At 42.7% G+C, this 14,163-nt stretch overlaps 1 protein-coding gene across 2 annotated transcripts in view; it reads right to left on the reverse strand.

The window, feature by feature from the left end:
• SDCCAG8 (SHH signaling and ciliogenesis regulator SDCCAG8) overlaps positions 1 to 14,163 on the reverse strand; it is a 116,363-nt gene that overhangs the window by 12,675 nt on the left and 89,525 nt on the right. For both annotated transcript variants that reach the window (XM_038130324.1, XM_038130325.1), the window contains exon 17: positions 5,187 to 5,313. In XM_038130324.1, the coding sequence (XP_037986252.1) occupies positions 5,187 to 5,313 (127 nt within the window). The remainder of the gene's footprint in view (positions 1 to 5,186; positions 5,314 to 14,163) is intronic.

A 14,163-nucleotide genomic window follows, 5' to 3' on the forward strand; every position in this document is an offset into this window, starting at 1 on the left:
GGACACCCATTAACCCCCCATCTATAGTAAGAGGTGTGAGAAATCCATTTAACCCCTTCACCTTTTGCCCAATCCTGCACATCTTGGACAGTAAAGTGAGAAACATTATCAGATTGAATTTCCTGTGGTTTTAGGAAAATTCCAAACCATCCCTGCAATGCTTTAACAGTATTATCTCTGGTAACTCCTTTGAAAGCATCGGCCTGGACCAACACAAATAAAAACACAGCATAGGACTCAGTATAAATACAGACAAGGAAATAATTTTGTCCCTCATGCTGGAAAATACTCCAAATAGTTAACAGTATTTTAACTTGTGTGCTGCTTTCTTCCTCTCTGTTCGCAGAAGCAGGGGAGAAAGGAGGGGCTGCTTTACTCACAGAGGCAAGTTTGTCTTGGCTACTACCCAGGCTCTCAGTTTTGGGTATTGCTAAGTTTTTATCCACTTCTATAAGAGTTAAGCTAACCACAGACAACCCCCCTTCCCAGGTAGAGTATCCTTTCTCAGCATCTTTGAAACCACGGGAATAGAAACAAACAGGTTTTGTCGGACCCTCAGAACCCCACTGCAAGATGTGTACCGATAGTTGTGAAGAGGCAAGTTCCCACTCCACCTGGTAGGGATCTGGAGGATGGATAGGGTCCAGGGCTGCTATAGTTTTTTGAGGGAAAATTGCTATAGGTTCAAATGTTCCTGGAAGCCCTTGCATTAAAGAGGCTATAATTTCAGGCTTTACAGGTGATTGCATTGGTAACTCAGAACTAGGAATTAGTTTCTTTTCACGAATCATTTGCAGGCAGCCAGTTTTGTGAATGTTTTCCGGGAGTTGGTCAGGGGTACCAGCTATGGTTAAAAGGTCTCCCCTTTCCAAGGGGTTAAGCCCCTCTGCCCGATGAGCTGTGCACTGAGTCAGGGACTTTTGATCTCCCCCAGGGAGAGACACTTGACATATGTATTCTGTTTCTGATTTGTGGGAGAGAAGCCCATACTCCTTTGCAAGTTTTGTTAATTCAGTAGCAGTATATGGGTTTTCCTTGGTGGTTATGTGCGGGTCAAAATCCTCATCATTGATATAGTTATATTCTGTTTTAACTAATGGTCTCAAGCGAGGACAACAGTGCTCGCCGAGGATTTTCGCTGCCTCAAGTTCTTTGTGTGGATATATTTGTTTGATGTGTGGAACTTCTTTTTCTTCTGCCTCTGTAGAGGAATGAGAACTATGTGTGTTTTTAGCTTGTTCCCTTCTAAGTGCAGCTCTTAGTGTGTAAATTTCATTTCTATCTTCATTAAGTTGTTTTTGCAGAATTTCGACTAAATTTTGCAAGGATTCAATTATTGCCATTTCCTCACTTTTCCGCTTAAAGCGGGTTTCTACAGCTGCTGTGAGACAGGCTCCCAAAACTGAGCAGAGGATAGTCTTATTTTTGCCCAGTTTTAGCCTATTTTCATGTTGCAGAGAGCATATTTTATTAATAACATTTTCTAAATTAGACCAATTGCAGTTTGCCCATTCTTCTCCTTCTGTAGAAGGTGCGGCATTGTATTTACCAAGCAGAGCATAAAATTCAGCTTTACCTTTTACACTGAGGTTCTCAGTCATTTTGTGAAGGGACCAAAACTACGACAGGGAGGTACAACTTAAGTTACAAAACCGCACAGCCTTTGCTGTGTTTCCCTTCGCTTCCCTGGGTAGTTGAAGAGACAAAATCTGTCTGAGAGGCCCTACTTAGTTTCTTCAGGAGAGTCTCTTCCTTCCCAGACAGTCCAAACACACACACATGCACATGCACACAAAGCAGTTTTTTGTGAGAGGATCAAAACTACTGCGGGGAAAATCAAACACACAACCTCTGTCGTGTTTCCCCTCACTTCCCCGGGTAGGCGAAGGAGCTAACCTGTTTGGGAGGCTCTGCTTAGTTTCCTCAGACGCCCCTTCTCTCCCAAACAGTCCAAATACAGACAAACACAACAACAAAAGCAGGTTTTTGTGAGAGGATCAAAACTACTGCAGGGAAATTAAACACACAACCTCTGTCGTGTTTCCCCTCACTTCCCTGAGTAGGCAAAGGGGCTAACCTGTTTGGGAGGCCCTGTTTAGTTTCCTCAGATGCCCCTTTCTCTCCCAAACAGTCCAAATACAGACAAATACAACAACAACAGTTTTCCCCCTTTTGCACCGAGAGATCTTTTGTGAAATCCCAGAGACAGAGTCCCAAGTGGAGTCTGTCAACCAGGATCCTGTCCGTGACGCCAATTTTATGTCACGATCCGCCCTTATGGACGAGATTGTGATGGTTCGTTATCTGATCTCAGGGTACAAAACACCAACACGGCAAGGGGGTTTGCAGCAACAAAATCAGTGTACTTTATTGAACAATCACAGCAAAATGCATTGGAGGGAATTGGAGAGAGAGAGAGAGAGAAAGAGAGAGAAGGAAGAACCCTATAGGAAAGGAAGGAAAGACAGAGTAGGTATATCTACCAACATAGAGGCGATGCAATTCTTCGAAGTCCAGTCGATGTCCAGTCGAGGAGTCGCCTTTACGTTGGGGAAGCTTCAAAAGGCTAGCTGACTTGAGGGGCCTTTTATGTTAAAAGTTGGGAAGGAGGGGGAGAAAGAGCACAATAGTCTTGTAATCTCAACAGTGGGGAGAGCTATTGTTTTCCTGGTTCACTGCCTGCAGGCAAACATGATCAGTTCAGTTAGCTGTTCTCCCCACACACACACTGCCCTCCTCCCCCCAGATTACAGGTTTCAGTCCTTGAGGAGGAAAAAGAGTCTTGTCCACATAGGGATTTCATGTCTCAGTCTTAGAGGGAGTGGTTTCTCCCATCTCAGTCCATCTGCCACGGTGGTTGTAGAGTCTTCTGTGGAGACCACCAAAGGGTAATTCCAGAAGAGAGTCCAGCCAGGTTTGGGGGTGGAAAACTCCAGGCCATTGTTACAGAGCGGTGCAGGCGAAGGAAGGTCAAGATGCTCCTCGTCCTTTTCACTGGGAGCAGTGTAGCGTGAGGTACAATAACTCAAGTTCCAGTCCCGGGAACTTGGCGAACCCCCACCAAACCAGGATGTAGGATCCTTTTTCTTTCGGTGGTCTCAGTCCTTTTTTCTCGACGATCGTGAGGCAGATGAGAAAGCAATTTTGGGCAGAGTCTTACAAAGATACAATAGCACATTTAGGTTAGTGTATTTTACATCATCTTTGAAAGATTAGGTAATGGTTTGTTGCTTCCACCTCCTCCCCCCCACCCCCCACCAAAGAACCTCCAAAAACTTGGTTAATTATAAAGGACAGCTGTTGGACAATACAATAAAATGTGGAATATGAGGTCACTTTAACCTTTGATTGACATTAAGTATGCAGTTGTTTGGTTTCAGTATTTCTATGCTAACTACAGACATCTTTCTGCAAAGAGCTTCCAGTTATGGTGAACTTCATCAGTTTCCTTAAAACAACTGTCTGATATTCCAAGCAGCTCTTATGGGCTGAATTCCAGTTCCCAGAGAGCCACCATTGCTTTAAATATCTGCACATAGATTTTTAGGGCTCATTCTGTAATAATTTTTTTCTATCATTCTTCTTTTCTGAGTGTTCTCAACTTAAAAAGTATCCTCTGGAGCACAATTAACTTGTAATGAACATAAAGAAGGCAGCTTTTGCCAGTCAAGTATTGATAGAAATTTATTATTTGAATGATTTTTTCCTTTTTTGTATGATTTTTGTACTTCTGCCCAACTCCATAAAAACACAATCACTTCCAGATAAAATAGATTATCAATAACAAAATCCCTGTGGACCATGTAAAGGCTATTCACATTACCAAGAGTGCTTTTCTTAAAGCAGAAATTTTAATTTATTTTGGGAACAACCACCTCCTTAACCTCTCTTACAGAGAGAACACTATGGTTGCCCTGAAATTTGCCAGTAGTTACTACATGCTGATAACCTTACACTGTCATAAGCCACTGAGTTTGTCTACTAGAACAGGAAGTCCTGTAAAACTGAACACATGGACATGATTAGGGGCTTAACAAAGTATGGATTTTATTCTCCTAGGTTAAACATTTACTGACTTCTACAGATAAAAAGCCTACAAAAATAGTATGATTTAAGTACTTTAAAGTTCTAAGCCAATTCATGTTCTGTTCACTGCTAGGTGTGCTACTAGACTAACTTTCCTACAGTGAATGTCCTTTGTTACCATGTTAAGCAAACTCCAGCAATCCTGGGCAAACTCATGAGTTTGAAAGTTAGAAAACATTGTAATCTGCTTTGTGCCTGAGTAAATACACTAATTCAATGCTGAGTTTGATTATCTGATAGTTTTACTGAAAACCTCATTCTGTGCTTGTTAGTTCTCTTCCTTTTTCTGAAAAAAAAAGTGAAAGAAGGAAAAAAAGAAAAATCCCAGCCCTGCAGTCTTCTCCCTTATTTCCAAAGCACTTACTGGCCAAAGAACAGTGGCCAGAACAGCCCATAAGAAGCCACAGCTTCCTAGGGACCCCTGGAAGCAACAATCAGAACTGCTGGAGAAGCAGTGCTGTGATTAGTGCTCAGGCAAGACTGACTGTACATTCACCATCTCACATTTGAGTGCATGAATCACAGAATATCTTGAGTTGAAAGAGATCCACTGGGTTTATCAAAGCTCAACTAGTGGCTCTGCACAGGACAATCCCAAGAGTCTCACCATGAGTGGTCATTGAGCGCAAAAAAAAAACCCAAAAAAACTTTTTAAAATAAAGAGAAAAAAAAAATCGTGAAATCATAGAAGGCAGTGAGTCTATCATGAAGTGATAGAAATGGCAGCAAAACCTCTAAGCAATTATCAATATCAAGTAACTGTTCAAACATTAATGATGTTAAAGAACAGATTTCCTTTTTCTCTGAAAAAGCAACACAAAAATCTTCAGATAGGAAGCTAAAAACTGTCATTGAGAGTAACTTCTGCTTTTTTATTGTCACTTCAAAACACTTTTTTCATTTAGTTTCCATTTAAGTGAGAGCCAGGTTCAGCTACCTTTCCAACTGCATGAATTTTTATTTTATTTTTTATAAGGTAATGCTGTATTTAAAAGAACAACAGCAACAAAATCCAGCAGTTGAAATCAGACTGCTGGCAGATTTCTCTGCTAAAGCTGCAGAATATTCCCCTTAGACTTTCTTTTCTTTTGGCACAGTACCTGTGTTCGCAGAAACTGCACCTCTTCTGTAAGCAGGTGCTTCTCTTTGAAGAGCTGATTCTGTTTGTTGAGCAACTCCACTAACTGCTGGGCAGTGGCCTGGCAGTGCTTGTCAAGCTGCTGTAACCTGGAAAAGAAATAGATAAAAGGGTTGCAGAGCATCTGAAGTTGGAGTTCACGGAAGAGGCTTTGATCTTTGCACTGGTGGGGGCAGCGCCCAGCGTTCAGGCTGGTGGTTGGGCTGAGACTAAAGTATTACTCCTAGGATGGGCATTAAACGTATTTTCACACTTTAAATTAGCACTTTTAAAGGTTTGCACTTTTAATGTAGAAGCTTTATGAGGACATGACAGCAAATTTGCTTTGCTGTGACATCAGTAAAGACTGCACGAGTGCATCCCAACACCTGTAGCTAAGCAAGCTGCACACTCTGTAACTGCTTCAGTAACTGTCTTCTTGAAACACCCACAGTAGCCCAGATTATAAAACCAAACGCCCAAATTCCCTGACAAACTGGACCTGAAGTGACAAAAACTTCTGTTTTCTGTCCACTGCTCTTTGCAAGCTGGTCAATGTCCAAAACTCATTACAGAACATAGCACTTATTTCAAGTAAGCTTAGTGTTAATTAAGCATGTCAGCGTAAATCCTTTAACAGTCTAACAGGGATTCCTGCAGAAGGATGTAAAGAGCCCATCATTCCAAAGGCCCTCCATATCAGGGGCTGCAAAACAGAGGGAAAAAGCTGGCAGGTATCAGAAGAAACATGCGGAGGCCTTCTGCTTACACTGGAAGAACAAGTGCCTGAGTTGGGACAACAGTGCTGTAAGACAGGTCAACCACACATTTATTTCTTTAATCACAAAAGCAGGTATCACTTGTTATTTCTCCAGTGACTGTTTATTACTCCTGGCATCCAGTCAGAAGTCATTTCCAACTAATGTGAATTTTACATCAGAACAATATTTTTTAGTAGATAATCACAGGTAGCTCATGCAAATTTCAAAAATATTGCTGGACAAAAACCCAAATGTGCTCTATTGTGAAGCTCTATGTCCTTTCAAATAAACTGCTGTAAATGGAAAAATCTTTAATTATGGAAATAATAAATTACACTTTTCTGCTTGTAACTTCACCACCCAGTGTTACATTTAGACTGTCTCCTTGAGAAGAGGGAGAAAGATGACACAGGCACTGAGCTGGGTTTGACCAGCAGACCACAACTTTACCTTTATCATCTGTATCTCCAGTGCTTGATTACAGGTTTAATAACACACTGATCTACAACTCTGGGCTACAATGGATGAAAAGGGTGCAGTTCTAGTTAGTGCAAATCTGGATCTGTGAATTCCCAAATTCTGTCTGCCAGTCTGCTCTCCCAAAACTGCTGCCAAGCTGGCCTTTGGTCCACACACTGGGACTCTTAGCCTGCTCTGCTGCGTTTAGCTCCTGAGGACAGGCTCTGGGCCCTCTCACAGTATCTGCTATTACGTGTGACATGTGCAGCACAGCCACACATTCCCATATGCATTGTATCTGGCCTGCCTGCTGATCTCGTAAATGATTCAAGATGAGAAATGAACAGCTCCACCCACATTCACTGTACTTCCCATATGTTACAACTGCACATCGATGCCTGCCATCATTTTTACAACTGGGTGACAGAACCTTCTGCACATTTTGCTAATACGAGTGAGGGAGGTTGCACGGTCGCCACGTTCACTTTGGCAACAGCACCTACCAGGCAAATGTACTGTGTCCCGAGCATCTGAGTGACCACTGTGTCCCTCCTGTCTAAATGAGATAATTTTTCCACCAAAGTGGCGAGATCTGTCCAGTTGGGATGGCATGCAGCTGCTCCCCCTTGGCCTGGACTGACTCTGTGCTCTGTGACTTTACTTCTACTTCAAGGCACAAGGTGAAAATGTAGCTCTTGAACTATGTTACCATGTTTGGACTACCCACAGGACAGCCTGGCACTAAGGAGAAAGCTCCCAGTCAGTAGTAACAGCAATACCCTTCAAATAATTTTCCATTAACCCTTTCAAACCAAAATCCCTATTTCTATATGGAGGCAAGAAAGAGACAGTTCCATGAGATGAGTGGTTCCACAGAAAGAGAACACGACCAAGCCATCACAAGCTGCAGTGGAATCTTCAAGTAAACGTTTTGCTCTGATTCTCAGTACTTGGAACTCATAGGCAGCTTTATGTTAGAATGGCTCCAACCTACCTTGCTTTTTTGTGCAATTACAACATGCAGAAGACTTCACACAGCAGTGAAATTTGGATCTGAGACTAGGCTATACCCCAGGCTGTCCAGAAATGAAGCGAAAAGGGATAGATAGGGTTTTGTTACATTTTGACAGCTATGGCTTGACAATCACTGCAAGACCCTGCAGAAATGAGGTGAGCAGAGCTTTGGCACCAAGGTGGATTCCACCTGCAGAATAAACTTCCATTGCATCCAACACCACAAAGCTGTACTAGCACCCACCATGTTACACTTCCCCTTATGTGTGGCCTACAGATAAAAACAAAAGCTGCTTTCTTTTCTGTAACAGCACATAGCTAAACAGGGGCACCCACAGGACTCAGACTGCAAGCTCCCTGCCCTGGGAGACTCAGACCTGTTAATCCACAGGCAATCCACAATGAAGGTAAAAGCTGACATAACCTGTCAGTCCTCCTCTGGGTTTTAATGTTGATTTGAAGGAAATTAATATGCAAGGATCTGTGGGCAGTACCCATTCACCCTGCAGTGGGTATCAGTCAGTCCTTGACATAGTAAAGGCATTAAAAGGTTATTCACTCTTTCAGCATAGTCAGGTTACTGATGTAAAACGTTTTCACTTTACTCCACGGAGCTGGATTTGCTGAAATGGCGTGATTGGATTGCAGCAACCTGCAGCAGCTAAATCACCAAATCCAATAATCATGCTGCATTTACTGGCACACATCTTAATTAGGTTTTAATACAAGTAATCTGATAACTACTTCTGGCCAGCCAGAGCAGAGCTGTCAGTGCTGAAAGGGCTGTTGTTGAGCAGCTCGGCCAGCACGCTGCTGCGGCTGCTTCCCCGCTGCCCCTGCTGAAGCCCCCCATCTGCCAGTTGCCATGGTAACACAGGCCAGCCCATCTCCCCAGCAGTGGGTGCCGCGACCCTCAGGCACCCCACGGCACGGGCTGGGCCATCAGCCACCCAGGGAACCACCAGCCACACAGGGGGGGGCCACCAGCACCAGGGTCACATCTCTGTGGGTGAGGGGGTGCTGGGCCTGGCTCCTGCTGCCCCCCAAAGGGACCAATGCCCAGCAGAACCAGCATACTGTGCAGCAAACTGCCTTTAAAATGCATTTGTCCTGTCAGGGCAAGAGTGTCAAGCTATGAGTTTCTAAGGTTGCTCCTTGCATTGCTCATGTGACTGATGATCAGGGGTGGTTCCTGGTTCTCAGTGGGAAAACCAAAGACCACACTGGAGACCTCTGCCATGCTGCAGAGATGCAGCTGAAGGGCGATCACGATGGAGATCACGCTTAGTTCCTGACACAGATAGATCAAGCACTATCTGAGGTCATCTCCTGCTGAATGCAAGTCAGTGATCAGCCTTGCTTTGCCTTTGATGGTCTTGGTGCCAGACTTGCTGCCATCAAAGAGTTAAGGTGTATGGCTGGTGCTCACGGTGAGCTTGTTTCTGTAGCCACAACTGCCCCAGCTGCTGTCACTCCCCACCCCTCTCATGGGCATGGTAGGACAGGTCTCCTCTCTTTCCACCTCAACTCCACTACATTCCTGTCTTCCCTTTTCATAGCTGAAGTGATGTTGTTTTCATTAAGGCAGAAAAATTTATTTTCACTACCTCTTTGTCTCTTGAATCAGCTCTGTGAACAACTAGGATGTTGAGACCAACAATAAAATTATTACTCGTGAGAAACTTGCATCTTCACTGTGGTCTACAGCACTGATAAATTCACACAGTAAATTTTGAGGTAAAAAAATTAGAGTCCATGTATTTAGAAAGGCAGACTAAATAGTAAATTAAACCCTGATGTTTCACTAGTGTCCTAAATTACTTACCTTAAATTGACCCATAGATCAGTGCCTTGAAACAACCTTAAGTGATGAGCATCTCAGAGAAGCCTCCACATGCTCCCAAAATTTAAACAGGAATATCTATACACACAACCTATCCTTTAACTGAACTGCATTCTCCCACCTGGCTTCAAAAATCAAAACACTATGATGCACCATTTTTCATGTTAATAAAAATTTTTTTAAAAAAAGCGTAAGAGGAAAAACACACAGACCAAAAAGCCACCCTGTAAAAGTAAGTAGGAACTAAAGGTAGTGAATAAGTCTCCTCCTTTCTGTCACACTGGAAGTCCTGACTTCTAACAGGACACAGGGAGACAGTTCAGGGCACATTAAAAATGTTTCCATGGAATTTCCCACCCTCTGGAACTCCTCTCAGACTTCTGTTGCCACAAAAAGGACAAGACTGTCATTTGCTCAGGCAGAGCAGATCTACACGACTTCTAGCTTAGTAAGATAAGTACTTGCCCATGCTACAGGCAGAACAAACTCATCCAACTGATGTTTAACAGATGGTAACTAGAAGTTAATATCCCTTGCACAGTTTGGAATTGGACACCTAAGAAGCAAATGTCCACATTTCACCATGAACCCCTTGACCCAGGTGGCTTTGTATCACTCAATGTTTTTTTCTTATTTATTTTTTATATCTATTGGGTAACATTTAAATTCCCTTTTACTAAAGACACTCTCAATTTTTCCACAAACTTTTTAAGTATCTATAGTATGTAATTTTTAATAAGATAATAATGTTTGCATGCCACAACAACACCTGCAAATAGGGTTTAATTACAAGTTTACATAGGAGCTTCCCCTTTGTTTCAGATGTCCTCACTTCCACAGCTGTCCCACCAGGTTAAACAAATAGATCATGTAGGAAACCTGAGCCTGGATCTATTCCTGGGCTTCTAATAGCTCATGCTTAACATGCTGAAGAGAACATTATCAGCCTGCTCTTCAGTAGGGGGTGTAGCAGCTGGGCTTCGCTGCTGTGATGACCACTTTTTGGCCCTATTGGGTTTTGACAGGAAGGAAGCAATGAAAGAGAGTGTACAGCAGGGTGAAAAAGCTATGGGTGAAAGCTTCACTAATGTCTATTTGTGTCCGAATCCCCTGGCTGAAGATGAGGCTTTTCCTCCTTGAAAGGAATACAAAATAGTAAGACCTTTGATAGGAATATGAACTCTGCATAAGGTTTGCTCTAGAGAAGAAATAGTTTGGGTTCCTATTTTATTTTTATGCTTTTAGTTGACATGTATGAAGTAAAACAATTCTCTAGATCATCCAGGCTAATAATTTAGAATGCTGTAAAATACCATAGGGGAAAAAAAAAAAAAAAGAAGAAGAAAAAAAAAAAGAAAGAGAGACAGGGCTCGAAGCAGAAAATATTACAGAAATATATTGAAATGTATAGTCAGACTACATTTTTTTTGGTTTTTTTAAAGATGTTCACCTCTCTGATTTTGTTATGTGCCAGACAGAAGAGATTTTGCACAATTTCTCAGTCATAATGGTAGGAGACACATATCCCACTAAGGTTTCAAAAGTGGTCTCCTCATGTTTATAAGACATGTATTTGTATTACTGAAATAATTTTCCTGTGCTTGTGTCACTAGTTACAACAATTTCTGTGGCTGGTTTACTTTTTATAAACATGTGCTTGATTTCCCCTACTGCTTACTCCAATTCCTCTTACTTTGTTTATTACCAGACAAACCTGAACCTGTACAAACTGCTAGCTGGTGTCCACATAAAGCAATCACCGTATTCAAGCTGGAGACACTGAGAATTTTTAATGCCCAATCTGCACTCTTTCCTTCACAAATACTTTGCCTTTAAAAAGAAATTCCCAGCATGAACCTCATCAGAAGCGACATGTAACAGACAGTACATGTGGTGTCTGGGCAGGCAGCAGAGAATTGAAAAACAAGTCTTCACTTTTTCTATCCCATGGCATGTGCAGAATGTACATGTGGCCCAAGCTGACATCAGGCATTTGAAGCAAAAAACCTGCTAAAAGCATCAGCTTCTGTTAATTCACTTTGTCAGATATTGTCTTAATTAAAAAGAAACTAAACCCACCGCTAGAAAGGGCAGTGCAGCTGAGCTACAACTGCTTCAGTTGTTCTCACAGTCGCAATCGCAGGCGAACAGAACAGCTTTGGGTTCGGCCCTGCTGTCCTCACCGAGCCCAGATCCTGGCTGCAACCAGCAAGGCCTGCAGGCACTGAGGTACCAGGCAGAAAGCTTATCTCTCTAGCTATCAGTGCCTGTGTTTGAAAGGTAAAATGTTTCTCACAAGCGACCTTGCAGATGACAGGCCAATAGTGCTGGGTACAGTCCTTCTCATTTGGTGATCTGCAAGGGAGTCTTTGCAAGTTTAAGGATTACATAACACAGTCCTTCAAAACACACAAAGCACAACCCCAAGGCTGCTATAGTGCATAGTTTGACTACTATGACAATAAACTCCAAAAATATCAAACACAAAGTGTTAAATATCTATGGAGGTGTCACTTGTTAGTTTTGTTGTTTAATCCCCATTACCCTTATTTTCCACTCTAGAGGTGCCCCTCCTTCCAGTTCATTCCAAACAAATGATTTTGCCTTTAAGCTCTGGCAGGCAACACACATTTGCTTATTTTTCCAGGTTCACAGAGGGTTATTGTGGTTTGCATAAATCACAGTCAAACTAACGATAGTTGTAGGATTTGTACAGACTTTAGTTTTATGCTTGTGACACAGAAAAGGAGGAATATGACTTATATTGGTGACAATTTTTTCTGTGCAGCATATTCAGACAGATGTCTTACATACAAGGGCCTGTCGCTCTCCATCCACACAGAGCAGGTTGCTTCCATTTGAGAACTTAGCCCAAGCTTGGCCTACTCCCCTTCTATTACAGCTCTAATTTCCAAACTTACTCTAGGAAACAAAAGGGAAAATAGGGGCATAAGGATCTAAGGAATGGCTGGGAAGGAGGTCAAGGTGGGCAGAGGAGCCTAGGATGTGCGTGAGAGGTAAGAAAGATCAGTGCTCAAGATATGCATGGAGACACCCAAGGGACCTGAGGAGGGTTTGGCCTCTGTTTGCGCTGGCTGGCCAAGCAAGCTCCCACCTCACAGGGAGCTGCTGCTGGCACGCAACACAGCACTTCAGAGCAGGGCTGCACCACCTGGGGCCAGCCCCAATCCCCCCACATTCCCCAGTACACCCATAAACCAGCTCTGCTGAGACCGAAGGGAGTCACAGCATCAAAGAAACACCATGGCAGGTGTAACACAGGAGAGTAAAGATAGGGAAAATGGTAAGGTAATTTTACATTGGAAAGGCCTGAGAGGAAAGCAGTTTCATCCTGAGAAACCACAAGTTTTTTTAGAAAAATGAGAGGAGCTGGACAATCTCAGCCGTATTGTCAGCCCACCTTCATGAAGCTCAGCTCTTGTGAACAGAGAGTCCACTTGGTGTTTTGTTTTGGACTATATTTTAAAACTGCACCTGAAGTTAGTGAAACCTGCAATTACTTAGCAACACTGAAGGGAAGCATTTCACAAAAAATACATCTTAAAAAAGCATTAGTACATTATAGACAGTATTACACTCTCTGTAAGAGAGTGGCTATTTTGTAATTTATATGTGCATTAGTCCAACTGTGCTTTAATTTACTGCAAGGTGAATTTATTCATTGCTATGAAATAAGGGAATTATATTGCTGTTTTAGAGGCAAATATCAGTACAGTTATCTTCAGGAAAACGATTAATCCCTCCACAATAAAGAATATGACTGCAACCAAGCAGTTTGGAGATAAGTATCAACAGACCCAGATCACAGCCAGTACAAAGGGTCAATTATGCCTTTCTGGCGAGAGCAGCTTAGCTTGTGGATGAGAACAGCAGCTCTAGAGTCCTTGCCACAGCAGCACAGGGCTGTCAGCAATACCACACAAAAGGAGCACAAAGGTGGCTCCAGCCTGGCTCTCCCATGTCACAGTTCAGCACATCAGTCAGCGGTCACTGGACCCTGCACAGACATCCCAGCTTGATAAGACCACCAGCACCTTCCAGCAGAAGGATTCCTCCTGTCCACAACTGTGCATGTGCATGCACAGACTCTTCTGTTGCCACCACATTTTAATTATAGTGAAAAGTTCTAGCAAAACTATCAGCTTTTTCTTCGCTACAAGTTGAAATAAATGTAAATAGCTTTCTTGACACATGTTCAATGTAACTATACGAGAAGAATACTTCCCCCTTGGATTACAGCAAAAGGTCTTGCTTAGTTTTGCTAGGTAAATTATGCTTTTCTCATACTACTTCCCCATGTTCTCATCTTTCAGTTGTAAGCAGTGGTAACTTTTATGAAGCAAACATTTAAACAAGCAAGCTTAGAAATCTCGATATGCTTTTGGAAACTGAACATTCTCACTTACATAAATGAAAATTAACTGCCTTAAATCACGAGTAGTAAATTAAGAAAACAAAGCTGTGGCTCTTTGTTCAAAAATAAACCATGGGGTTTTTTCTTTTAAGTAGGGATAGAGAAGACAAACACATGCAGTTTGAGAACAAGAGATCCACCTGCTATCAGTCAATTACTGTCTCTGTAGACATGGCAACCTCTGATACTGTTGCTGCAGCACAAACACATTATTACTTAAAATTTCTTATATGGGAAGCCCAGAGAAAATGCACATCTCTCTGTTGGTGAACTCACACATGAACATGGGGCAGAAAGCAGTCTGGGTTTCTGAAAGGCAGCGAAAGCTCAGCAGGTGCCCCAAGAGAGCCCGAGGTCCCCGCTGGGGCCCACTGGTCTGACTCTGCTCCTCCTCAGCAACCATGGCAAGAGCCTTCCAGGGAGATGCTGGTGGTCTTGGCACCTCTCC

This window comes from Motacilla alba, chromosome 3 (assembly GCF_015832195.1).
Source record: "Motacilla alba alba isolate MOTALB_02 chromosome 3, Motacilla_alba_V1.0_pri, whole genome shotgun sequence".
NCBI classification, from domain to species: Eukaryota; Metazoa; Chordata; class Aves; order Passeriformes; family Motacillidae; genus Motacilla; species Motacilla alba.